Below are 25,216 nucleotides of genomic sequence, written 5' to 3' on the forward strand. Positions count from 1 at the left end.
ATGAGCATTCAATCTTTGCTATATATTTTGATTGATTGTGATGTTTGACCAGTCTCAATTTTTTCCTTTTTCTATTCATGATCCCATTTATAACTTGCTTCTCATTTGTGTGTGTGTGTGTGTGTGTGTCTATCTATTATTGTTAGTTAACCAGTAGGAAGAGTATGAGCAACATTTACATGTCTTAGTCATCTAGTCTGTAAACTCTTTGAAAGCAGGAATGAAGTGAAGAGGTTCAGAATATGCCACCCCAAAATATGCCACTTTGGCACATTGATGATTTTGAGCTAAAGGCACTTGAGACACAGAAGATGCAGGAAGGTCTCTGTCCTCCCCCTTTCTACCTAAAGGCAGGTCATAACATCATCCTTGAGAAAAGTGCCTTCCCTATACCAAGAAGAGAAGAACAATCTAATCACCAGAGTCTTGGAGTCAGCTCAGCTCTATACAAACAAACCTACTAAAATAACCCTGATCTACCATTTGTTTCCCTCATATCTTTCCTAGTCAATGTTCTGCAGTTTATTGTCCCTAGTACAAGCCCCTTTGTGTTGTTACATCTCCACAATTTGTTGCTCTTTGTATTAAAAGGTATGTAAGCTTTTAGGAATCACAGCTTCTTTGAGTCTTTATTTGCCTTTTGAAGACTCCAATGTACATGTAAAAATGTTAAACGAATTTTTACATTTTTCTCCTGTTAATGTCTTATGTCAGTTCATTTCCTAAGCCAGCCACAGAACTTGAGAGTAAAAGAAAGTTTTTCCTGCCTCTTCACAATTTAATTTCCCTTTGTAGTCCACTTTCTCAAGTTAGTTACACACCACAGTCTGCAGACTTAGCTGCTTGTAGGGCCAAAGGATATGTAAATGAGTGAAACTGGCCAGGTGGAACTTCACTGATCTAGAGACCATGTCTTATGCAAGGAGGGCAGCTGTTACTCAGACTTAAGCCAATCACAGGCCTATTATTCTCTGATTTTCCCATATTTCAGGAGAACCCAAAAATAATCCCAACTAATTCAACATTTTAAGACACAGAGCAGGCACAGAGGACACAGAGATTCCATTCAGAAAAGACTGCAGGAACTGAAACTGAATCCCTTTCATGTTTGAAGACATTTCCCATGGATGGATGGACAGACAGTTGAGTGAGGAACTGAGTAAATAATGAATCTGGTCATTGTGGCAGCTCTTTGGGAGAATGAAGGGAACAAGTTATTGTTGAATACCTACTACATACTGGCCTTGTGCAAGGGACGTCACATACCTTAGCTTATTTGACCTTCATAACCACACTAAAAGGTCATTGTCATCATTCTTATTTATTTCCACAGATGAAGAAGTGGTTGCTTAGAAAGGCCCAGGGTCATACTACTAGCTTTCTTTATTCATAACCTAACTAATTTAGAAAAAAACAAAAGGATTTCAAATGACTCATATGATTTAAGATGCGTCCTCAGCCTTGGATTCCAGGTAAGTGTTGTACCAAATTGCCACCACCAGGGGAATCAGGTTCTGAAAAAGCAGGAGGGAGAGGGTGCCAGTAGTTCTGGAGCAGGTTTGATTCCTTGGGCAACTTACCATGCAATTCACAGCTCCATGCTCCTCACAGATGTCAGCTAGAACTAAGGAGCTAAGACACAAGGGGTCTCTTGACATTTTGATGTGCCCTTCCCAATTCTTTCTATCTTATTACCCAATCAGAATTCAAGATTTTTGCCCACCAGCCTTGGAGCCCACTCCATCTTAGGTCCTTTCTAGAGGCCATTAGGATGAGATGCAGATACAGGAGCTATTTGGTTGGAGAATATTTTATTGGAATTATCAAGCCAGGAAAGAGTGATTGTAGGATCCCACATTAGCCCCCTCTTCCAGTGGGTATCAGCAGCGCTGGGTCTTGAAGGGAATGGTCACTGGGCATCAGGAGTTGCACTCCTCAATCCTTTCAGCTAGAGGGAGAGAGGGCAGTCAGAAGGGGACCCTTGGGTGCAGGGAGCTGGAGTCCTCCATAAGGAAGCCCAAGATGGGGTGGGGCACTGATGGAAAGAAATTTCTGTGCCAGTCTAAGTCCCATTCTCTAACTATTAATAGTTGAATTTCCCTTAACTTTGGTGAGAAGGTTTATCCTTCTTTCATTATCCCCATTCTCCCTCCCAGATGCTCTGCTTCTCCCCCACTCCTAACCTTCTTATCTTCCTAATGCTTACTACCTCTTACCTTAGGAAAGGCATCCCAGTTGAGGAAAGGAAGCTTTCGTTTGATAGTCTAAAACAGAAAAAGAGAATGAGAGCTGTGTTACAGGTCAGGTGAGCATGGATCAGTAAGCATTCACTAAGTAAGCTCTCTGCAGTGGTGCTATTGTTTTATAATTAGTAAGAACTAATATTTTTTGTGCCCTTGTTCTGTATCTGCCTTGTACTAACTGCTTTACAGTTATGATTTTGTTTGGTCTTCATAGAAACCTTTTGAGGCAGGTACTGTGATCATCCCCACATCACAAATGAGGAAACTGAGGTTCAGAGCACTGAAGATATTTGCATGTGGGCACATAGCAAGTGTGTGCAGAATCATGTGATGCAAGCTCTAGTTCCAGCATTGTCACTGATTTAGCCTTCTAAGTTTGGTTAAGCCACCCAACTTAGGATATCAGTTTCTTCATAGAGGATGAGGGGATTCAAACAAACTCTTGACTGATTAAGGTCTTCCTTTTTTTCTGAATTGTCGTTATGGCTTTGCTTCCCCACTACCATGTTAGGAAAATAAGATACAGCCATGACAGCCTCCTGGGGAAACTTTGTACACTGGACAGCATCCAAGCATGGCAGTTATTCTCTCCTAGAGTGCAGGAAAGAATCCAGAAAGCTAGAACTGGTACGTGTTGCCACTACCCTGCATAGACTGCAAGCAATCAAGGAGAATAAGGAGTACCCAGGCACTTACCTCGAAGAGGGCATGCCAGTTCAGGAATTCCTCATTCTTAAAAGCCTGTGGGGAGAGGGAGACCAGAAGAGAGTCAGTTCCAGGGTAGTACAGAGCTTAGCCCCTAGCCTTCTGGTAAAGGTGAAAGGACCATGGCAGCTTTGCAAGCTCTCTACTAAGGCATTGATCTCTCCGATGTGGATACTTGTGGGGGAAGCCCTACAGAAGTGTACTTACAGATCGTAACTTGTCGATGTTCAGGAATGGAGTGTTAAAGGCCTAGGCAAAGAAGCAGTGTATTAGAAAAACTTCTAAGGAGCATGAAGATGAAGATATGGGGACAAACTCATGTCTGGAGTGTCAGAAAATAGCTATTTACCTCAGGTCCTTTCGCATAATTACCAATAGTGGTTTCTTCCTGGAAAAGGGAGAAAGGAGGCAAATGATCACATGGCAGCAATCCCTCTTCCCAAACCCTCTCAGTCAGCTCTGCCTTCCTCCACAGGCCAGTCCCCAAGCATATAGCCCATTCTCCACGTGGGGCCTCAGTTAACCCAATCTGCTTCAGCAAGGCAGATGGCTTACAGATGTACAAGGTGAAGGGAAGGGTATTTGTAAGATAGAGAAATAAAACACCAAGACATGCATCAGGTGGAAAAGGTGGAGAAAGAGGACTCCTCCCAAGAAAAATGAGCTAGTGTTGTTTAGTTGACTTGGGGTGTTCTTGAGACACCTGTGCTTCACCCAGAGAGCTGGGTGTGGGATATTAACATGCTAATTGAAGCCGAGTTGCTGAAGTGCCCTGCCTGCCTTGAATTGATTGACATTGGTTTGCTTTGTGACTTTATTGCCACCAAAGTCCTAGCCTCTGTTCCTCTCCTCCATTTGGCAGCTCCCCAGGCCTCAGTGCAGCCCATCTTATTGCTCTCCCAATTTGCCCAGCTTCATTGTTTTTTATTTCTTATTCCTTTCTTCCCACACCAGAGGTCACAAACAGGTAACCTACTGGCTAGACCAAAGTGTTTAAACCTCATAAGGGTTTTTATTTTAAATTAAACATTTTTAATTAGTAAGAATTCATAAATCAGATCTCCAGTTATGCCTAAAAATTTCAAAACTCCAGCCACACTGGGTACATTTTTCCCACTTTGCAGCAGTCAGATGGAACACAGACTGTCCCCTTTTAAATCAGGCAAGTTTGCTCCATCTCCCCTGAGGCTCCACCAGCTCTCTTGCTCACTGACATCACTTGCTTGGATCCTAAGCAATTGAGTTTGTGATCCCTGCCACAGACTTTTAAACCCAGCATGCACATTCTCCCTCCACCTTGTAATTAGATGGGAATAGAGAGGCCTCAGGATTCCTCCTGGCTAGAGACTGGTTCATAAGGATTTTTGCTATGGCCTAGGCTCCAGAGATAGTAGAGAGCTTCCAGTCACCTGGAAGCCACTCCCAGGGATACAAGTGAAACAATGGTGAAGCTGAACCCAGACAAACAGCCTTAGCCCCTGTCTCCTCCCACGATTCAGTTGTCCAGCCTGTGTAGTTGAGATTTCCTTTAACTTTGGTGGGAAGAGGGAAGAAGGTTTATCCTCCTTTCACTGTCCTCACTCTCCCTCCCAGATCCTTTGCTTCTTCCCCCAACCTCCTTATCCTTATCCACCCCATACTTCATCACCCCTTCCAGAAATATAAGCATCTCCCTCCTTACAGGTCTTCCCAGGAATGTTTTGTTTCCTTCCTCCTTTCTTTCCTTCCTCAAAGCCCCACCTTCTCATTCAACCCCTGATAATATTAAAAAGTAATAACCACTTATCCAGTAATGGATAGAAGGTAAAGAAACTGAAGAGTAAGTGAGGTAATAGGTGTAAGAAAAAGAGAATCCAGATGATGTGCTCACCTTAGAACTACCCAGGGCAGCCCCCTGAGCAGAGTGAAGTGCCAGAAGAGAGAGAAGAACCACAGCAGAAAGAACTGGGATCTTCATGGTGTCAAGGTTGGGGTGCTCTGAGGCGGGGCCTCACTGCTTCCCTTTATATTCCCAGGGAGGCAGATGTGAGCAGAAATGGTGTCCCCACCCCACTGACTCACCCCCAGATCCTGCCACCCACCCCTGGGGCTCTGGGAGGGGAGGTGTGGACTGTTCCCCATTTACCTTGGATTTCTCAATTCACATTCTGCCCTAGGCAATAGGAAGGTGAGATGGCAATGGGATTCTTCATGCAAATGGATCTGGGATGGAGACAGGTTGGACCTGTCTCTCCAAGGGATTGTCAGTGGCACCCAAGCACCTCTCCTTTTGTCTGTCTCTTTTCCTTATGTCCTTCATTCCTCTCTTATAATTCAGGCTTTTTTCCCACCCTACCCAGTTCTGTGTAAACTCCTTAGACTGGCATTGAAGACATTTCACACTCTGGTCTCAATCTGCCTTTCTAACTTTTTCTACTTATGCTGCCTTTGCACATTCCTCACATTCTGGCCAAACTGGACTCCATACTAAATATACTCTTATTTTTCTTCCTGTAAGCATTTGCACATGCTGTACCTTATTCTTAAAATGCTCCTCTCTCATCTCCAATTCTCAGAACCCAACAGCCATCCTGGACGAAGTTTCCCTGATTTCTTCCAGCGTCTCCCATCCCCTTGCCCCTACACATTTTGCCCTTCTCAGAATTGCTGTATCAATTCATTTGTATCTCTCTGGCATTGTGTCTAGAGTAACTTATGTCCTTCTCTTATCTTCCTCTTAGGATATTAAGTTCCTTGAGGTCAGAAACTATGGTATATTTTCATCACTTTTATATGCCCCAAGCACTGCACCTTGCACAGAGTACAGGTGAAATGAATATTTTGGAGACTGGATATGTTAGAATTCAAGCATCCTTCCACCAAGTTGTACACTTTCTTCCTTTGGGATGGTCTCCTCCCATTATCCAATTTCTCATCTTTTACTCTTGGATCTTCAGAGAGATGACTGTTTCAAGCTAAGACAAGGAATAGAAGAAAAAAATGCAAACCAGGTCTTAGAGCTAACCAACTGGAGATGGGATCTACGTCCTGAAATGTGAGTGCCTACTTCACCTCATTGACTAATCCCACCCACCCCTTCACTCCCCCAGCTTGGAAGCTGTATCACCTCAAAGTGACAAAACATCCTAATCAAGTAACCTTCTCCACAATGAGGTTCAGGTGGCCTAACTGGTTCCTGGTGTAACAGGGAGGTGCTGGAACATGGAGTAGTGCTACCAGGACAAAACAAGCCCTTATTTAAGAGTGGGCTGCTTTACCCAACCTAATGCAATGCACACTAGATGGCAGGCCTAGAGTGGGAGGGCTACAGTCATTCATGAACAATTCTTATGAACTCCAGAAGCACTTAAGTTCAATTCTAATGATGCACCCACACCCCAGTACCTGACACCCTATATCTCTTTAGACTTAGGAAGCCTTCTCTGTTTTTGTAATGACATCTCCCCCTTTTCAGAGCTACCTGAGGAGACAATGCTTGAGGGACACTCACTAAGCACAGATGACCTGTGACAATGGGTGCCACATACAGTTGGTGCTACTGGAGGGGACAAGTGAAAAAAATGACTGCAGTGGGTGGAGTGCCTCCCAAAACATTTTCTGGAGGACACAAGTTTTTATGTGTAATGAATTCTTACTAATTGGTTAACAGTGACTGAAAGAGCTTATTAACCGCCATTCTGTCAGCATAGAATGCTGGAGTCAACTCCAGGAGCAAAAGGAATGAAGAGTTGACAAAAAGAGAACTGCTGTTGTAAAATCAACTGTAATTAGACATGGTAATGCAGGAACACTTTGGCATCTAAAGCAACAGATGATCCCAACACCACCCAACACCATCTATTTGGCTCTAGAGTTCTTTAGCAATAAACTGATTTCCCTGTTTTCCTCTCCACCTAATACTAATGCTGCTAATAATAATGTTAGCCAATTTATTGATGTCCTACTATGTGGAAGCCTTGTGCTTAGTGCTCTAAATGTATGATCCCACTGAAATACCAGTGATTCTGTGACGTGGATACTGTAATTATTCACATTCTTTAGATAGGGAGACCACAGCACATAGAGGTGAAGTAATTTACCCAAGTTCACACAGACAGTGTGTGGCAAGGTCACTGTTCAAACCCCAGGATTCCAGAGCTTGCATTCATATTGCCTCTTTGCTATCCTGTGGAGTATTATCCTACAAAGGGCTTCAGTCAGCCCATATACACCTTGTGTGAATTAGACGCATGCCTTGAGAGATAGGGGACGAAAGCTGCATTTAGTCCCCATTAGCTTCTTACTCAGGTGTCCTTTGTGATATGCAGCCTGCACAGCCATAGATGTCAGCTCTGAGCATATGTGTATCAATGCCAATGAATTAAACTGTACACCCCTGGCAAAATGAAAAGAGAGAGCTAAGAGATTAGTGACACTCAATGAGCATATGCCCCAGAATGAACCTGCAATTGCCTTAGTTTCCAGGTGCTTCATATAGTATGAGCATCTTGTTACACCAAGTATGTACCTCAAGATATTCCTAGTTCTAGTTCTATTGTTTAAAGATAGGTACTTTTTTATAATGCCTCTATACACAAGCCAGCTACTTCATGTGTGCAACTGAAGAAATTCTGTTCTTGTGCTGGAGAAAAAAACTGGCTGTGCTAGACTTATAACTTGTTTTAATTTGGTATGTTCCTGATGGAATTTCAAGGACAATTTTGGTTTTGCATGACATGCTGTAAGTGCTAATTAATGTCTCTCTCCAAACTCCTCACCCTTCCCCCATCTATACTGTCTCAGTGAGTTTGTGTTTCCTGAATGTCCAGTGTCCAGTGGGAAGGCAGGTAGGAGGATTCTCACTGGGAGAGAGTCCCAGCAGTTTGAGTAATGGCTGGCAGGAGAATCAACCTGGGATTTAGCATTTCTTTGGGTACAGCACGTCGGGCTAATGGTCAGGTAGAGCCACAGAGCTGGCTCTGCATCCACCCATTTCCAAGTCTGGTTGATCTCTTAGTTCCCTTTCTGAACATACCAATAAACCCATGTTTTTCCACAGGCCTGCCCCTACCCCACCACAGGTCTGTCAGAACTTGAGTGTGGGTAGAAGGTAAGGCCCAGCCCTGATTGCTACATTACAGGCAAACCTAGGAGTTGGGAGCTGGCCTGCTGGGTTCAGGGAAGGAATGCGGGATTTGAAGTGATGCACACTGGGGTATCAGGGCCTTGGTGAACACCCAGGTGACAAGCCTTGGAGAGAAAGGGGGCCAGGATGTGGAGTATGGAGTTATGTGGGATATTGAGAGGCATAGCTCAGAGTATCCTGTCCCATCCTCTCCACCCCCTGTCAACGTTATTATCACACCCAAGGAAGCAGTCGCAGCCGGTCAGGTTTATTCCTTTGCTGTCCACCCTCTGTCTCTGTGTACCCTTTACTTAAACTTCTCTCAGAAAGACTTCCTGTACTGATCCAACTTAATTCTGTTCTCCCCTTTCATTCTCTAATTCATGAATAGAACAGCCACTTGGCTCTTGGGAATTGAAGATGGACATAGTACTTGTTCTGTGGAGCTTATGTTCTAGTAGAAGAAACAGATCAGAATTTAACAAAAAATTAGGAAACAAGATAATTTCAGAGAATGAAAAAGTCTGTGAAGCAGCTAAAATAGGGTGATGTGATTGTAATTATGTACGTATCCTCAAGTAAGCTGGATTGGTGAAGGACATTTGAATTTAGACCTAAAGCTCCAAACTGCTGAAGATTTTGGGTTCCAGGAGCAGATAATAGCAGTGTTCACCAAGGGTCTGTCTTAGCAGGTCCAGGATGACATTGGAGAGGGAGGTCAGAGCCAGATCACCCTGAGCCATGGTGAGGAGTTGGAATTTTATTCTAGGGCTAATGAAAACCTTGCAGAGGATTCTGAGCATGGGATCCTCCTTGGCTGTCATGGGAGAATGGATTTGGGGCGGGGGGGGGGGAATGAAAGGACATTGGGAAGTTGCTTCAGAGGTCCAAAGAGGAGGAAGTCTTTTACACGAGAGGGCCTTACCCTGCTTCCGGTGGTACTTTAAACGGCTGCTTTCAGCCCCAAGAGTCCAGAGCCATGTTGAGCATGCCAGCTTCTTCCTCAATCCCTCAGGGACTGGCTCCAGGAGATCTGAGTTCCAGCCAGTTCTGAAATCTCACCCACACTCCAGGAAGCTAGCTGTCAGTCACCCTGAAGGATTGACCGTTGGCCCTGGGACAGCTGTGTTCTCCCCTCTGTGGCCACAAGGGGGTGCTGCAAGGCTGTCCCTATACAGTTGAAACCCAAGACTGTACAAAGCAATAGCCACAATTTCAGGGAGATAAGTGAAAATAGGATGTAGAGCAAAGGAGTCATCCTCTCCTTTTTCCCAGCCAGAAGGATTTGATCGAGTTGCTTTCCCAAAGTCCATTTTTGGCATTTTTCTTTCATTTATTTACCAATATTTGAGGCCTGTCCTACCCTGTGAATAGTGACCAAGGCAAACAGGTCATATCCTCAGAAACCTCGTAGTCTCAGAGAGTCGCTCGTGTTAGCAGGGTTGTTGTATGTCCTCCTTTTACTTCCTGTGTCTCTGCATGGATGTCAGGGATGAGGGATGAGGGTTCCTTAATATGGGCACACAGTATGACCTTAAATGGGACTTTGGCTCAGAGACTAACTGGAGACTCTCCAGCCCTGTCCTCGGGGTTCCTGGGCTTATAATAAGCCTGGGCTCAGCCTGTGCCCAGAACCTCTGCCTGTCTCATTGGTACATTGGTGGAGTACAAGTGTTCTGCTGCCCCTCTGCATGCTGGAGACACAGGGCTGCTGTGTGTGAGAAGAAGCTGGATAGGAGCCACTGCCCCATCTTTCTAAACATGTCAACCCAACTGTCCCCTCATCCACCCTTCAGTGCATTTATGAGGCCAAGGCATACTCTGTACCCACCCCTTGCTCTTGTTCCTGCCCCCTCCCTAGCCCTCTGGGACAGGTGTCTTCCCTTTGAACAGGCTCTTTACTCCCACTTTCCTATATGAATAGCCCCCTCATTGCTTTTTAGGCTAGCAAAACACCTGTGGCTGCTTCAAGGGCAGCATGCACGGTATGCAGATATAGGTTGGGCAAAGATCATTTTTTTACAGATGGGGAAACTGAGGCCTAGTAAGATCCACTAGCTACTTCTTGTCAGGACTACTCAGGTCTTATCTCTCTCAGCCCACCATTTTGTACATAAGTCTCAGGAGGAAGGCAGATTATCTGTCCCTAAACCACTCTTCCAACCTCCTTGATCCAGGCCATCAGTATAGTAGTCAAGAAATCTTAGAGCAACAAGATCCATGTTTTATTTCCACAGAGAAATTCAAGAGTGGGAAGCTTCTCCTGAAGGACTGTCAGTGACTTCAGGTTACAAATGGAGTAGGTAGAAAAAGCGGCTGGTTTATTCGAAGAGGCTGGTGGTCAAGGAGACACCACACAGAGTGGGGAGAAGGGACAAGGGACAGAGAGACCAGGTCCCCAACCTAGAAAGAGCAGATGTCAACACCCAGACCAAGCCTAGCACAGAGGGAGGGCTGGGGGAGGGGCGCAGTCAGGCTCCTTGAACACTGAAGTTTTTCAGGGCCTCAGGCGTGTTTGGGGGTAATTTTCTGGAAGAAAAGCAAAGAGCAAATGGTAGAATGTGACTTGAAACCAGGTAGCTTCCCATCCAGTTTCTGCATCCCCACAGTTCCATTGTGTCTCCTCACCTGTCTCACCTGCCATCCCTCACTGTGCTATCCCCTAAAACAGGTTGTGTCCTTCTACCAAGTTAATCTATTACCTCCCTAACCCCTTCCCCCCGACTCACTTCTTTTTTTCGGGGGGACTCACTTCTTCTTCCTGCCTCTGACACTTTACACCTGAAAGGCTCACCTCTCTGCAGTTTCCCTGCACAGTTCCCATCCAGTCCCTCTCCTTAACCTAGCGTGCCATTCTTCTCCTTCTCCTGTCCCTGCATGGTCCCACTCTATCAGGCCTTCACTCAGCACGCAGGTGCTTTCTGAGTAGGTCATATCTTATGATTTTTCTCCACACTGGGTTCCCCTCCTCAGTACCTTTAGAGCATCCACCCAGAGCAAAGGAAATACCACAACCCCAGCCCTGCCCCTCGGTGACCATGCCTCAACTCCTGGATGCAACTGAACACGGCTTACTCTAACACTCACCTACCAAAACTTCACCCACTGCAGCAGGCCAGGTTGCACCCGGGAAGCCTGCAGGACAGGGAGAATGTCTGAGTAGACATCACACTGTCCCCTGCACAAACTTTGGCCTCAGGCCCCTTTTCTCACAAGCTGGATTTCCTTTGCCCCAGTACTTACCGAGGAAGAAACCGTGACTCCCCCCTGTAAAGAGAAGATTGGAGTAGGTGATGTGGAGACTACAGTGATCTTTCTGAATTCTGCCATGTCTGTAGAGCTCAGGAAGGGCCCAGTAGAAGGGGCAGGCTCAGACCAGGTTACCTCAATGACCACGGACATTCAGCCCATGGAATTTTTTTCATAGCAGAACTTATCATCCTAAATACATTTTACCCAAGATGATATGAACGTGGTCCTTTAGCACACACTGCCCACGGGGAGTGAACAAAAATAGGTAGGTCCCCCTCTGCCTACAAGGTGGATGGAAATTGGCCACCAATAATTGGCAAAGTGGATAGCCACAGGTAGTATGACTGCCTCTTCATCACCTGTCAGTAAAGAGTTTCTGATCTTCAGTGGAAGGCCTCTCTGCGAGGTCAGGGCTTTATTGTTCTGAGAGGTGGAGGGAAATACCACCTGTTTGCTTCACCAGCCCAATTAGTGTTTGGCACATCTATTATAAATTAAGATTGCTTTCTTTGCAACTGAATGCAACAAAATTCTCAAATGTTTTTCCTTTTATTTCCTTAGTGGAATGAAGCATTTATTTCTCACCAACCAAGAGTTCCTAGGCTAGCCTCACCTACCCTCCTCCTCTTCTACCCCCAGCAACTCTAGAAGGACAGCAGATAAAGAAGAAGAGAGCCGATACTACAAAGGAAAGCTATTTGTTTTGCCATGTTTCATGTGATTTTTCTGAGGAGCATATTTCTCTTTCAGAGAATAGTAGTTCCCAGTTTTCTCCATAATGTAGCCACTGATTTCTTGTAACCTTTTCTGAATGTGGGTGTGAAGAGCCTTCAACCTTCTAGCTAACCCACATAGAGGACCTTGGTAGCAAAAGCTTCCCCTTTCCCCTCCATGCAGATACCCCACTGGGAAAACAGGACAGTTGCAAGTCTTACCTTAGCAGGGATCTTGGCTGAGTATTGCCCACTAGAGGGAGTAGGATATGCCTGCTGGTTATAATTGTAGTTCTGCAGGAGAAAGTAGAGGACAGTGGGTGGTGGGTGGGGGCAGGACAGCACAGAAGGAATGAAGGCATTTTGCTCTGGAATAAACACCCCACCTCCCTGCCCTGGCTGGAGATTTTTCAAAGCCCTTGCCCCTGCCCCCCACACCCCATGTCATATGTTTTCTAGAATCTTCTTGAGCCACCCATAGCCCACACCCTCACTTCTTTATGGTCCTAGCCCACATGGCTCTGCCTCCTTTCCTCTCCCAACTCAAGCGTTACTTGGGAGGTAAGGGAAGGAGATCAGGGAAAGAAGTGAGGTCTAAATCAGGTGGTCGCATGGCAGATAGCTTACCTTAGAAGTTACAGCTGGTACTTCTGGCCATCCTGCACCAGGCTGAGAAAATTACAGAGCAGAGGAGTAAAGGAAGAGAATTTCAGATTGGCCAGACCCAGGAACAAGATTGAGAGGGACCAAGGGCCTCCTAGGTCAGTCTGAGGACAGAGACTTACCTGACCAGCACTGCCTGCCCTCTTCTGGAGTGATGATGATGGATTGACACCCTGTAAGGAAGAGGGAGCCACAGTTAGGGTGTCTCCGTGGTCCCTCAGGCCTTGTTAGACTTTTGGGACTCCAACATCCTGCTGCCTATGCTCTGCCCTCCATTCGGAGCAGCAGCATCTCACCTACCCCATGCCACCCATCTCCGGGGTCCATGATAAGTGCTGCCTGCAAAGAAGACAGTGAGCCTAGAGGAAACTGATGGCCCAGATAGATACAGGCAGATTTCCACACTCAGTGCTGGGGATCGAGGGTCGAGATCTGGGTTTAGCAACACCATCCCCATCCAGACACCTGGACGTTGGCAGCCTGGCCTGAGACCAAGCTAGAATGACAAATGTGGGGTGTCCACACAGGCCCCTGGGCCCCAGTCCACCTTTTGCTGACACCAAACCCCGCTTCTGTCACAAGCTTTGTTATCCCTGTTCACAAGTGCTGTTCCTACAGAGGCAAAGTGAAGTGTATAACATTACCTCAGGGTCAAAGAGAAAGAAAAGGAAGAACTACAAGGAAGCAGATGAAGGTACTTAAGACACACCATAGATGCACTTGCCACCTCCCCTCCCTGAGTTGAGGCAAGGGGAAATTTCTAAGCAGTGGGAGAGAAGTTAAGTTTCCTCCATCATCACTTCTCTACTAGGAACACCATCACCACCATCTCTCATATACTCACGGTTAGGATGTTCTTCTTAACTCTGACAACTCTCTACTTTTTCCTCACCTGACACCGGGTGTTAACCCCACTATTAGCCCTAACACTGAGGTCACAAACTGGTTGACCACATGCCTCTGGACATTTTTTACTAGGTTTGCATTTTTTTAATTAATTTAGTTGTGAGCAATTAAAAATCAGATTTCTAACTTTTCTTGGAGAATCAGGTGATGTAGCTACACTGGTGCATGACAACACTCAGCTGGAAGGCCTTGACCTCCTTCTTTGCATGGCCCCACCTGTCCAGTCTCAGATGCCTGGCCCATGTGGATGAGTGAGTGGGTAACCCTTGCCTCAGTGCTAAGGGATCTGATTCCCAAAGGCCACTGACCATGAAGAATTGAGGCATGGCTTTCTGGAAAACCCAGAGATCCTGCCCATCCTTCCCGGAACCCAGATATTCAGACCCTATGCATCTGCCTACACTTGACAATGACATGACCCCCTACCCCTATACCTGCTACTTGTCTTCAGCTTTCCTTCCTAGTGCCCCCCTTTCCAGTTCCGAGGTCCTTCCTCACCTCATGATCCCCACTACCTGCTCACCCTGCAGTACCCAGTCAGCTGTGGCTCCTCCCAAGCCAAGCAAAGCCTAGCAGGAGCAGCAGCAAAGTGGAGACAGTAGCCAGCTTCATGTTCCTGTGCTTGTCAGGGCCCCAACCCTCAGCCTGGGCTTTTATTCCAGGGAGGATCTGCCACCCTGCTCCTTCTTTGGTGACTCACAGCTTCTCTCTCCCACTCCACTCCCACTCAGAGTTGCATAAAGGAAAGTGGGAAGGAGGGAGGCACCCTTCCTCAGCCAAGAGGATATGGAACTGGTACAGAATGTGCAAGCCATTGCCAAGAACCCAGAGCCCCACCTCCCAAGGGATGAGCTTCCTGACCCTGAAACAAGAGGTTCTGCCACCCTTACCTCAATAATTGCTTTCCAGTTCAAGAAAGGAGTGTTGTGTTTGAAATCCTGGAGGAAGAAGGAGAGATGAGTGGGCCACATGGAGACAGAATTCAGAGGGTGCATGCAGCAGCTCACTGGGAAAGTTTCAAGACCACATACAAGAATGGGTTTAGGAGCCCAGGTTTGGTTGAAGGTAGATGAAGATAAGCTTATTAAGGGTGTTAGAATTCCTGGTGGTATTAGTGATAAGATTTGGGTGATAATACCTATCTCAAAAATAAAAAGAGGGAGAATTTTGTGAAAGGTAGGCTCAAACTGGGGGTTGGCTGCCTTGAGGGAGGTGGAGAGAGAGACAGGATGACCAGGATCCCAGTTTTTTAAAACAATGATAATTGTCCTACCTCCCAAAGTCGACTGAAGTAGAGGAGGGCTCGAGTGCTGGGAGATGGGAGTTGGCCCTGTGGATGAAAAGTGGGGAGCAGGTTAGCAGGGAGTCTGACGCCCTGATCGCCTAAACCCCTACTCCCGTTCCCAGCATTTTTCAGTCTTCAGAATTGCGCTCTGGCAAAGGTTTGGAGGGGACGTGGGGGGCGGGGGAAGCTGGGTATCTTTAAGGACTAGAAAACTATTTTTGCAAGTGGAAGAAGAGAGAAACTAGATCTGTTGTGTCATTAACCACTTTCCCGCCCCTAGTACATACAAAGTGTTCTTCTCTATCCCATTTCTCCCTCCTGTGGCTGAACGTAACTGCAGCAAAACCTCAGGATGAAGACCTGCACTCAGAGCTTCCTGCCTTTTCACCTGCCATGCCACCTCCAGCCCATTTCCCAAAGATGTGGGGCTGAAGTCACCCCTTTCCAAGGCCCCCTGGGATAACAGTGAAGATGTAAGAAAAGGGCAGAGGCAAGGAGTGCGGGGCAGCTAAGATTTATTGCAAGGGCAAAGATTGAGATTAATGGAGAGATAGTGTTGTTTTTATAACAGGTGGGAAACTCCCAACCATCTGTCAGCTCTTTGTCTGGAGGTCAAGGGATGGGAAAGCTCCTCTGGTCCTGGGCAAAAAAAAAAGTAGGCTCTAAGAGGGAGCTTGAGGAATAGGACTTCAGGGAGTAATGGGCCAAATCAAGGTTAGATTAGACCCCTGCTTCAGAAATCTGCAGGGACCTTTCTGCCCACTGTTATCATCCAGTAAAATTCATTCCAGCTTGGGCTTGAAAACCCCCATACCTTGCCAGGAATGTTATGTATAGTCCCCCTGTCTTCACTCCTCACTCCGGAGGAAGTCTTTAGGCCCTCATCTCTGACTATGAAGGAGATGGAGCTCACCATTCTCTTCCCTGCCCAACTCTGTCCTGCCTTTCTTCTGAGATCTACTCCTCCAGAAAGCCACCCCAAATGAATCCTGCCTATTTGCAAGCATGCACTTTACTTCACCTCTGCCCCCGCCAGATCCAGATGTGCAAAAACACTGCTGTCTGTCCTGGTCCCCCTGGGAAGTGTCTGTTTGTGCCCTGGTTCTCCTATTAGACCACAAGTCCCCCATGCTCAGGGGCCTGGCCTCCCCATGATTCATAGTAAAGAGTCTTGCTGCTCCAGAGACTGTCTCTCTAAAACAGAAAGAGTCTATCTTGTTCACTTAGTTTGTGCAAACCAGAACTGTGCTGCATCTGGAAACATCTTTATCTCCTATTTTCCACTCTCTCTGAAGTTTGGGCTGCCCCTTTGGCCCCTCTTACCACCACCTCCTTTTCCCCACAAGTTTTGGGAAGCAGGATCCTAGTCTCCAATCTTTTACGCTAAGAGTTAGAAACTCAGCCACACACAGGGGTCGGTCAGGTGCTGGGCAGGGGGAGTTTGGCTGCTGGAGAGCAAGCCCCATTGCAAGAAGCAGCTGCTACTCATTTCAGTTTATGTAGCCCATGGAAAGGGGCCCTGTGTTGCCAATTTTTTCAAGAGCAGTCAGAAATCCAAGTCAGTTTGTGAGGTCTATCAATTTTTAAACTTTGGCAACTAATTCAGATTTTTTTTAATGGATCAAACAAAACATTTCATTGGCCTGCCAATCACAGCTTCCACCTTTGGTATTTGCTTGGGTTGTCTGTCCTCATCCTCTCTCTCCTTTTAGTCCACTCCCTCTACTATTCTGGTGTTACGTCACCCTGGCCACAGGCTCCCCTACAAGAGAAAGGGGTGGGCAGGGAGGAAGAAGAAAGGGATCCTAGCCTCCAAGTGTCCCCTAAGATTATGTATGTACAGGGCACCCATCAGGCACTCAGCAGATACTCACTTCTTCTTTCTTCCTCTCTGTGTCAGTCCTCATGTGGCCTTTTAGCTCCACCTGACTATTCAGTCAACCCCTAACTCTGGCCTCTGCTGCTTCTCTGGTTTTTTGAGGATTACACCTACTTGTTCTCCCATTAACCTTCAGGTCTCAAAGGGGAAACCATGGTTCAGGCCTGTCTGGGTCTGCACATTAAGATGTGAAAGAGGCTCATTCATTTCTCATCCCCAACTCCCAACTGTTTGCAAACTCTCCCTCTCTTTTTAGATCTCTGTTTTACTTCCTCCTGTTTGTATTTTTTAAAGCACTTGTCAAAATGCTCTTCATTGCCATCATCATTATTTCCTTAGTTCACCAAGCAGAGGTTTAGCTTTCTTCTCTATATTCTTCTCCCACAAAGATCGAATGGCATGGCCTTCCAGCCCTTACCTGGTTTATTGCATCCCAGTTAATGAAACCCAGCTTGGATTTAAAGTTCTGCAGGAAAAAAAAAATGAGACTGGCTAAATTGGCTGATAATGTAATTGGCACAGAGCCTCAAGATGAGAGAGGTCAAGGGTCACCACTGAAGGTTATAGAAAGAGGACTTCATCCTGTAGGAACAAGGGACAGGGTTCTGGTTTTCCAAGAAAGAATAAGCAGAGCAGTGTTGCTGAACTCACCTTCCAGAAAGTGTCGAAGTCAAAGAGCCCAGGAGATGTCTGAGAGTTCTAAGGAACCAACAATAAACAGAAATGAGAGCAAGAACCCATTCTGTGAGCATGAGGCAGGGGCAGGAGCTATGGGTGTCTGGAGGGTCCCAGTCCCAGGTGGGGTGATGTCACCACTCACCAAGTTATTGATTCCACTGACAGCTTCATCTCCCCCACTGGACCCTTGTCCCTGGATGGGGAAAAAGGACACTTATGTTCAAGGCTTATACATTTTGTCATGCATACCATCCATCAGCTTACTCCTGGCCCACTCATCTTTGCCTTTGCTCCAGCACCATGTACCATCTGTAAAGCCACCTCTCTTCTTTACCGAGCACCTAAGAACCGTACCGCCAAAAAGTCTTCCTGGAATGACTCATCACTTGCTTCCTAGAATAAGTCTACCTACTCCCCAATGAATAGTCCCACTACTGGCCAAGCCCTGTGCCTTAGCTTGCTATGATCTTTTGTGGAATATGTCTATTTTTTCAAATGAGGAAACTGAAACTAAGAGCTGTCCAGCAGCTTGCCTCAGGATCTCTCTCCACATCAGACTTCAGTGTCTGGACCCTGAGCCCCCTTGGTGGGATTATGATGTAGAAAACTCTGCAGTAACTGGTGGGGCGGGGGGGGCGGCGGTCAGTGAGGAAGCTAGGCTTCACTGGCCCTATTTTACCCAAGAGGAAGGCCAGGCTCAGAGAGGTCCACTGACATGCCTAAGATGCACAGATGGCAAGGGATCCAGCTGGCATTTGAACTCCCATTTTTAACTCAAAGTTCATTTCCTTTCTACTTATCAACACTGCCTTCTTAAGTATGATTTTTAAAAATATCCCCTTGGCCATTCTTCTGCTAGTTTTGTCAGCTTTTTCCCTCATAGAGGTAATACAGCTGTGACTGCAGTTGGAAGGAGGGAGAGAATGGATGAGTCAAGGAGGATCATGGGGCTCCCAGGCCCCTGTGTGGTCTCCTGGTAATCAACCAAGACAGATTCAGAGCAGCTGGCAAGAAGAAACTGGTATTTCTATTTCTTTTTCCAGGCCCTTTGCATTCTGACCCCACAGTCTACCATTCCTTCCCCTAAAGCCATTCCTACTCACCTGATAATTGCCTTGGAAGCCCCCAAGGAGGCGACTACCCTCCTTGCTTGTCTCCTGAGAGAGAGAAAATGAAGAAGAGTTGGTGGGAAACTGGCAGGATGTGGGGTAGAGTAGGTGAAGGATTCCTGTATCAAGGGACTGAAGCGGGAACATGACTAGGGACTTCCCAAGACCCCGAGAGAGGCCCTTCTGTCTGGATAGCTCTGTTTTCCCTGGCAAATTTTGTTCCACCCCCTTGTGGATCAGGTTATTGCTCACTTATAATGCTGATTAGTACCACAACCACCTCTGTTTCTATTCATGTCTACAAGCTGCCCAAAATTCAATAGGAAAGGCCTTTGCCACCAAAGAATTTTCCCCTGGTATTGAAGCAGGAACCAGCCAGGCTGTTGTACTGAACTGATTCAAGCTGCAGGACCAGTCTGGGCTGATGTTTTGCATTGGTCAGAAAGGTGATGCTAGCTGGAGAGTCAGGGCAGCAGAGGTGGTACAGAAGTAGATTGCCTAGTCTCCTTCTATATAGAGGTCAGCTCCTCTAGAGTCCCGCCTTCACTGTTTGGGGTGGATCCCAGCCTGTCATCACCTCTTTGTTCCCAGAGCTAAAATCTGGACCAGGCCAGGATGTGGGACTATCTGCTTTGCTACTGTTTCTGCTGGAGAGTTGACCTCCACCCCCACTTACTGCTGCCATAGTCCCTACTCAAGACATGTTGTCTCCTTACCTTGATGTTGCCAGATCCTCTGGAACCTCCCTGTCCTCTGAAACCCTGAGGGACAAGACAGTGAAACACTGATCATTGTTTTAGATCCTTGGTCCATCCCTGCAAATTTATGTATAACTTAATACAATTCCTCTTAAAGTCCTAATAGAATTTTCTTTTGTAACTTGTCAAAATCATCTTGAAATTTATTTTGAAGAATAAATGACTTAGAATAGGTAAGAGAAGACTGGAAAAGATAAGCAGCAAGGGAGGACTTCTACTGGCAGATATGAGACACTGCAGAGTACCATAAGTGAAGCAGTGTGGTTCCTGTCCCAGAGCAGATGAATCGATTTAACAAAATAGAACTCCCAAATGCTCTGAGCTCCCGGAAGCTCTCCTTGAATATTAAGGTATTTACAAATGATATTTTAAATCAGTAGTAGAAATGATTCAATACACGGGGCTCCAATACCAGTTAAGTTATTTGGGGCAAAACTTATTTATAACTTACCAGTTTCCTCCCTTCTGTTTTTTATCTGTTTTCCCCTCATGAGGGAGCATACAGATCTGATCTGAAGTGTAGGGTCTGCCTAGTTGGATTGAGGAGTGGGACTAGATAGTGCGCAGCAAAGTAAAGCCCAGATGGATTAAAGAGTTAAATTTAACAATGAAATTACAGAAGTATTGGTAGTGCTAGAAGAAAACAAAGACTTTTATTATCAAGAGTAGAAACCATAGAAAAAGAGATTTTGGTATGAAAAAAACTAAAAATAGAGTTACAAACTGGGAGATTTCTTAAAACCTATCTACCCATAAAAGGTGAGTATCTGCAATATTTTAGGAGCTCTTCAGAGAGCCTTGTGGACATAGCAGCATAGGGTCGTGGTCCTCTCCCTGCAGGTGACTCTCACACCAGGGCACAGAGCAGCAGCAGCAGCAGCCTCACCCAGACCTTGTTAGAAACCAGAATCTCAGCCCCACCCCAGAGCTGCTGAACCAGAAGCCCCATTTGCGTAAGACCTCTAGGTGATTCGTGTGGACATTACTGTAACATTTCCTCTGTCAGTGTTGCAGGCACTGGTATAGGTCTGTTTACAGGCACTGGTATAGGTCTGTTTACAGGCCAGGTATAGGTCATTTGAAACGATTGTGTTTCTGAAAGGACTGGTTTTTATACAATGTTTTCACAGCCCCATCTATGTTATAAAGTGGGATATTCCCATAGAATTTGCAATTAATTATTACTTTGGAGATTGTTAGTAATTTTATGAGCTTGATTTCTCCCCCTAAATTGTAAATTGGGGCTGGGATGGAGGTTAGTGTTAGGAGTGGGGCTGAGCAGAGTTGAGTTAGGAGGAGTGGGCAGCTGCCGTGATGAACTATTATAGCAGGGGTGTCAAACTCATTTTCACCAGGGGCCACATCATCCTTGCGGTTGCTTTCAAAGGGCCGAATGTAATTTTAGGACTGTATAATGTGACTGCTCCTTAACTAGGGGCAAGGAGCTTCGTGCTGCCTTGGGGTAGAAACTAGGTGCTGGGCCGGATAAAACAAGGTAGAGGGCCGGATTCAACCTGAGGGCCTTGTGTTTGCCACCTGTGAACTATAGTAACCACAAGTTTGACTCTCACCTGACCCCCAGATCCTCCAGATACTCGGACTTCATTCCCTGGGTTGTCACACTGTGGGAGGGAGAAGGAGACTTACTCTCAGTCCCTACCCAGACACCAATTCCGGCCTTCGAACTGCAGCTGTTTAACGCCAAGGCTAACCCACATCAGCCCCACCTCAGCAGCAGTCCACCCCCCATTCTCAGTCCCAGCTGTCACTGTCCCATCATTTGAGGGGCCCCTTATTTTCCTTCCCATGGTCTGAGGAGGATCTGTGCAGGTGTGAACACTAGAACTCACGCCAGGTTTATTTCCACTTCCTCCGCTGCTACCTGAGGAAGAGCTCGTATCATGTTCCTGTAAGAGAAAACAAGGAGTCCAGCTTGTGTCTTAGAACCACTTGGAAGGAACCGAAGAGATCCAGCCACGTTGTGTGTGCTTGCGTGTGTGTGTGTTTAACCCCCCTCTTCCCAACCTCCATTCCTTCCCATCTTCAGCCAGTTGTTCACTGAGGGAAGTTTTTGGGAGCACAGAGAAGGCCAGGTGTGGCCAAGTATACATGGAAATGGGGGATAATTTGCCAACTCTGAGCTCCCCACTTCTCACCACATGCCAAGGGTGAAAAGGCCCCTGGAGCCTAACTGCACAGAAGCCGTGACACTGAGACCAGAGGGCAGGCTGGGGCCTATTCTGCCTTGCCCCTGTCTTTCCTCTCTTCTCACCCTCTCCTGGACCTAGGAAGAGGGAGGGCCACTAGAAGAGAGCCTGATCAAACTTCCTAGAATTTTCGAAGGGTCACTCTTAGATGGAGTAAAAGCAGGTAGCACAAGGAGCAGTATATTAAAGCAGCTTATGTTACCTGGCTTGTTCTAGTAGTTTCCCTCCTCTTGCATGACACCCTTCTCAGACCCCTAAGGAAGCCAGCAATGCTCTCTCTGCAGGGCCCCTCTTGGACCTGCCCCCTAATTCGGCTGCCAGGTTGTGGCCCCCTCCTGGCCCTTTTGTCTGTGGTGGCAAGGCTTCATGTGTGCATTCTATATTTATTAGTTCATCCATGCCATAGCTCTGTAAATGTCCTTAAGTCTCCACCAGTGTGGGCCTGCCCCCATTCTTCGGGGAACTTCCCTAACAAGTATCGTATGTTTCTGTGCCCACTTCTGTTCTTCCATTTGTCACCCCCAGCTGTAGTCAGAGTTGCCAAGTTGCCCCGACTTCAGGAATAGGGTGACAGGAAATAGTCTCCTCCATGATGGAGCAGAGATAAGGGACAGAGTGAGGGAAAGGAGGGAAGATACCTCTTCTGGAAAGAGTAGAGTGCATATCTAAGGAACCCTGCTTGGTGGGGCTGGGTAGGTGGGGAACAGAAGCTGAAGGAGCCACAGGATGACAACTGCCAGTGACGTTACCCGCGCCACCCACGCCCAGGCTGGCAGCTTTCAGGAAGACCTTGGAGCGCATCTCCTCAGCAGGGACCACCAGGGGCCTCAGCCCCATCTATCCTTCAACAAAGGAGCAGAACTCACCCAGTTGCCCCCGGAACTGCTGCTGCCGCCGCGGCCACCGCCGCCGCCGTTGCCACCACCGCCGCCGTTACCACTGCCGCCGCTGCTGCCGCCGCCGCTGCCGCCGCCGCCGCTGCCGCTGCCGCCGCCGCCGCTGCCGCCGTTGCCGCCACCGCTGCCGCCACCGCTGCTGCCACCGCTGCCGCCACCGCTGCTGCCACCGCTGCTGCTACCGCTGCCGCCGCCGCCGCCGCCGCTACCGCCGCTGCTGCCACCACCGTTACCGCCGCTGCTGCTACCACTGCTGCTACCACTGCTGCTGCTCCCCTGAGGGGCAGGAACAGACCAGAGCGAGGACTAAGAATGAGAACGCCAGCACCGCTTTCCTCCCTCCCCTTGCGCTCCTGCTTGGCATAATCCCCGCCCAGTCTGAGGGACGCAGAGTTTCTGTTTTCTCCCTGTGCCAAATGCCTCGGGTTGCCCATCCTCTTACCCAAGAGTTGCTAGAGCTTGCATCTGAACCAGAGGGCGGGGCGTTGGTGCACTGCAGAGGAAATGGGGCAGGTGAGTTTTAAGATTTCAGTTAGAGCTGTTGCCACAGGCCAGGCTCTCCTTCTTACAGCTTTACTTTCTTTCCTCACGCGTATCTCCCCCATCCCCATCTGATTTATATCCCTCTCTGCCTTGTCTCTTGCTCACGTGCATCTCTTTCCTGGCCAGTCTTGCCTCTTACCTCAAGCTCTGCCTTCCCCATCTTTCTTTCCTTTTTGTCTCTCCCACTTTCTGTCACACACACCCAGACACCCTCTTCTTCCCCAGACTCTTCTTCTTACCTCCATATTTGGGTTGCTGTTTCCCCTCACTGAATCATAACCGGGTTGAGCCACAGCTCCCTGCAGGGAGGGTGAGACTGAGTGTGGGGTCCAAAGATTGAGGGAGGGGTGGAGAGTGTGGGCTTGAGGGAGGGAGGCTGCAGGATCCGGGCTGGGGTGCTTTACCTGAGCATTGGTCCCCAAGTCGTATGGCCCTCCATTGCCTCCCTGGCCCCAGGAACTTCCCTGAGAGTTGGTTCCAAAGTTGCCATCTGAGCTTCCAGAGTGTCCATGGCCCCAGGGAGTCCCTGGACCTTCAGGATTGCCCTGGCTGTGGGATCCCAGGCCACCCTGAGAACCAAAGATGCCATGGCCTCTGGATGGAGGCTGACCATTGGTTCCCTGCAAGGACAACATGCATGCGCTTAGTGTATGTGACTTTCTCACTCTGTGATGGGAGTAGGGTGGGAGCCAGGCAGAGAAATTAAGAGAGGAGCCAGAGAAGGGTATAGGGAGAGGCAGGTAGAGACCCCAAAGTGATAGAGGAAGCATGCATAATATGGAAGAAAACTGCCCCAGACAGTCACAAATAAGAGACTCCTTCCTCCTTTCAACTGATCCCCAAGATTCTCAACCCAGCTGCACACAGCCTCCCATTTCCACACCCAGCTTCCTTTCAGCCACTCACCCAAGCACCATTGTTGCTGGGCATCCCTTGCCAGGAGCTGTGGGCAGCATCTATTCCATGTCGAATAATATTCTCAGTCTGTCTGCCAGCCTCACTCCCAGTGTCTCCAAAAGCATGGGCTGCTGCTTCAACACCCTGGCGGATGGCCTCACCCACCCTGTGGCCGAAGGCATCGCCCATCCCTGGGCCCATGGCCTCCTTGATTCCAGAGCTGGCTGCCTCTCCAACCCCTTGGCCAATGGCCTCCCCAATACCTGTTCCAGCATTTGCCCCTCCACTTAGCAGTGGGCCAGCCTCCCCACTGCCCAGATACAAGGCCAGCAGGAGGCAGGCCAGGGACCCCTGTAACTTCATCTCTGCCTCACTTCCCACCCAAGTTTCTTTCTGTTGGCCCTTTTTCTTCCTCTGAGTATGTGTGCCCTCCTCCGTTTTCTTCTTCCTTCTGACTTCTTATTTTCCCTCCCTCTAGGTCTGCAGCCTTCTCTCTCCTTTCCCCAACTCCCCTGCCTTCCCAGAGTCCTCCACCCTGCCACTACTCCTTATAACATAGCTTGGGAGAAGGTGACAGGGCTGGGCAGCCCAGAGTCCCTCCCCGCACTGACTCAGGGCCAGCCACCGATAAGGTAATGAGCTGTAATTGTGAGTCTCAAGAGTCTGTGTTGAAACAGAGAGGGAGCTTGTGCATCAGGAGGGAGGGAGGGAGAAATGGAATGAGATGGGTGCAAAAGTGTTCCAATTTCCCAATCCCAGGAATTTGGGGCACAGGGTGGGGATGGGGGCATCTGAAGAGATAGGCTGTTGGTGTCTCCTACAGGCAGCAGGTGGAAGGGAGTCACAAGCTGGGCCCTGCCAGCCGGGCAAGGATAGGGAACCAAGTAGAACAGGGCCCACCCTAGGTGTAAGCCAGCCTAGGTCAGGGGCCCTTTCTTGGCCTTTCTCTCAGTTTCAGCTGGCCTTTGCCTCTCCCATTTCTCTCCTCTCCCATGCTCTCTCCTAAAGGTGTGGAAGAGGCCCTCACCCTCTTCAATACCTTCTAGTCTACAGAGAGCCTGGGAGCTGTGAGATTGGTCTCAGTTCCCAGTAAGGACCCCAAACATCTGGGAAGGAAGTGGTCACACCTCTGAGAGTGGTCATCAGGGTGTCTTAGTTAGCATCCTGGTGGCTCTTAGCTGAGGAAGCTGGGTGTGGAGCAGTGGAGCTGGGCGGGCCAGCCACCCCCAGGGAATGAGTAGGAGGGAAAGACCTAGAGAGGGAGTGGTTGACCCAGGCAGCCATCCTGTTTATCCATAATGGAGGGGACATGTTTGTGAGTTCATGGCCTTCTGGGAGGGCTGGGATGGTACCAGCTCACCCCACCCAACCCCCAGCC

General features: G+C 47.9%; 2 protein-coding genes across 4 annotated transcripts; both read right to left on the reverse strand.

Annotated features, from left to right (window-relative positions):
* Positions 1–1,803: 1,803 nt before the first annotated feature.
* LOC123823891 (keratinocyte differentiation associated protein) lies at positions 1,804–4,924 on the reverse strand. The gene is made up of 6 exons (XM_045846941.1): positions 4,819–4,924; positions 3,298–3,336; positions 3,156–3,197; positions 2,940–2,984; positions 2,217–2,264; positions 1,804–1,948 (listed from the first exon to the last, which is right to left on the reverse strand). The coding sequence occupies exons 1-6, from the start codon at positions 4,903–4,905 to the stop codon at positions 1,910–1,912; spliced, it is 300 nt and encodes a 99-aa protein (XP_045702897.1). The 5' UTR covers positions 4,906–4,924; the 3' UTR covers positions 1,804–1,909.
* A 5,340-nt stretch (positions 4,925–10,264) lies between these two features.
* On the reverse strand, positions 10,265–24,353 carry DMKN (dermokine). Of its 3 annotated transcripts, none has more exons than XM_045846691.1 (20): positions 23,848–24,353; positions 23,346–23,561; positions 23,181–23,240; positions 22,841–22,891; positions 22,369–22,674; positions 21,146–21,202; positions 20,867–20,917; positions 19,254–19,298; positions 18,532–18,585; positions 17,571–17,621; positions 17,402–17,449; positions 17,169–17,216; positions 14,860–14,916; positions 14,477–14,524; positions 12,803–12,853; positions 12,645–12,686; positions 12,240–12,311; positions 11,296–11,319; positions 11,144–11,187; positions 10,265–10,581 (listed from the first exon to the last, which is right to left on the reverse strand). In XM_045846691.1, coding segments are annotated over exons 1-20 (1,680 nt in total). In that variant the 5' UTR covers positions 24,202–24,353; the 3' UTR covers positions 10,265–10,580. The 3 variants fall into 3 exon arrangements, with proteins under 3 accessions (XP_045702647.1, XP_045702646.1, XP_045702648.1); XM_045846690.1 differs by having other exon boundaries at positions 11,140–11,187; XM_045846692.1 differs by lacking the exon at positions 11,144–11,187.
* Between the last annotated feature and the right edge of the window lie 863 nt (positions 24,354–25,216).

This window comes from Phyllostomus hastatus, unplaced genomic scaffold, assembly GCF_019186645.2.
Source record: "Phyllostomus hastatus isolate PE091 unplaced genomic scaffold, TTU_PhHast_1.1 phas_contig_5, whole genome shotgun sequence".
Lineage (NCBI taxonomy): Eukaryota > Metazoa > Chordata > Mammalia > Chiroptera > Phyllostomidae > Phyllostomus > Phyllostomus hastatus.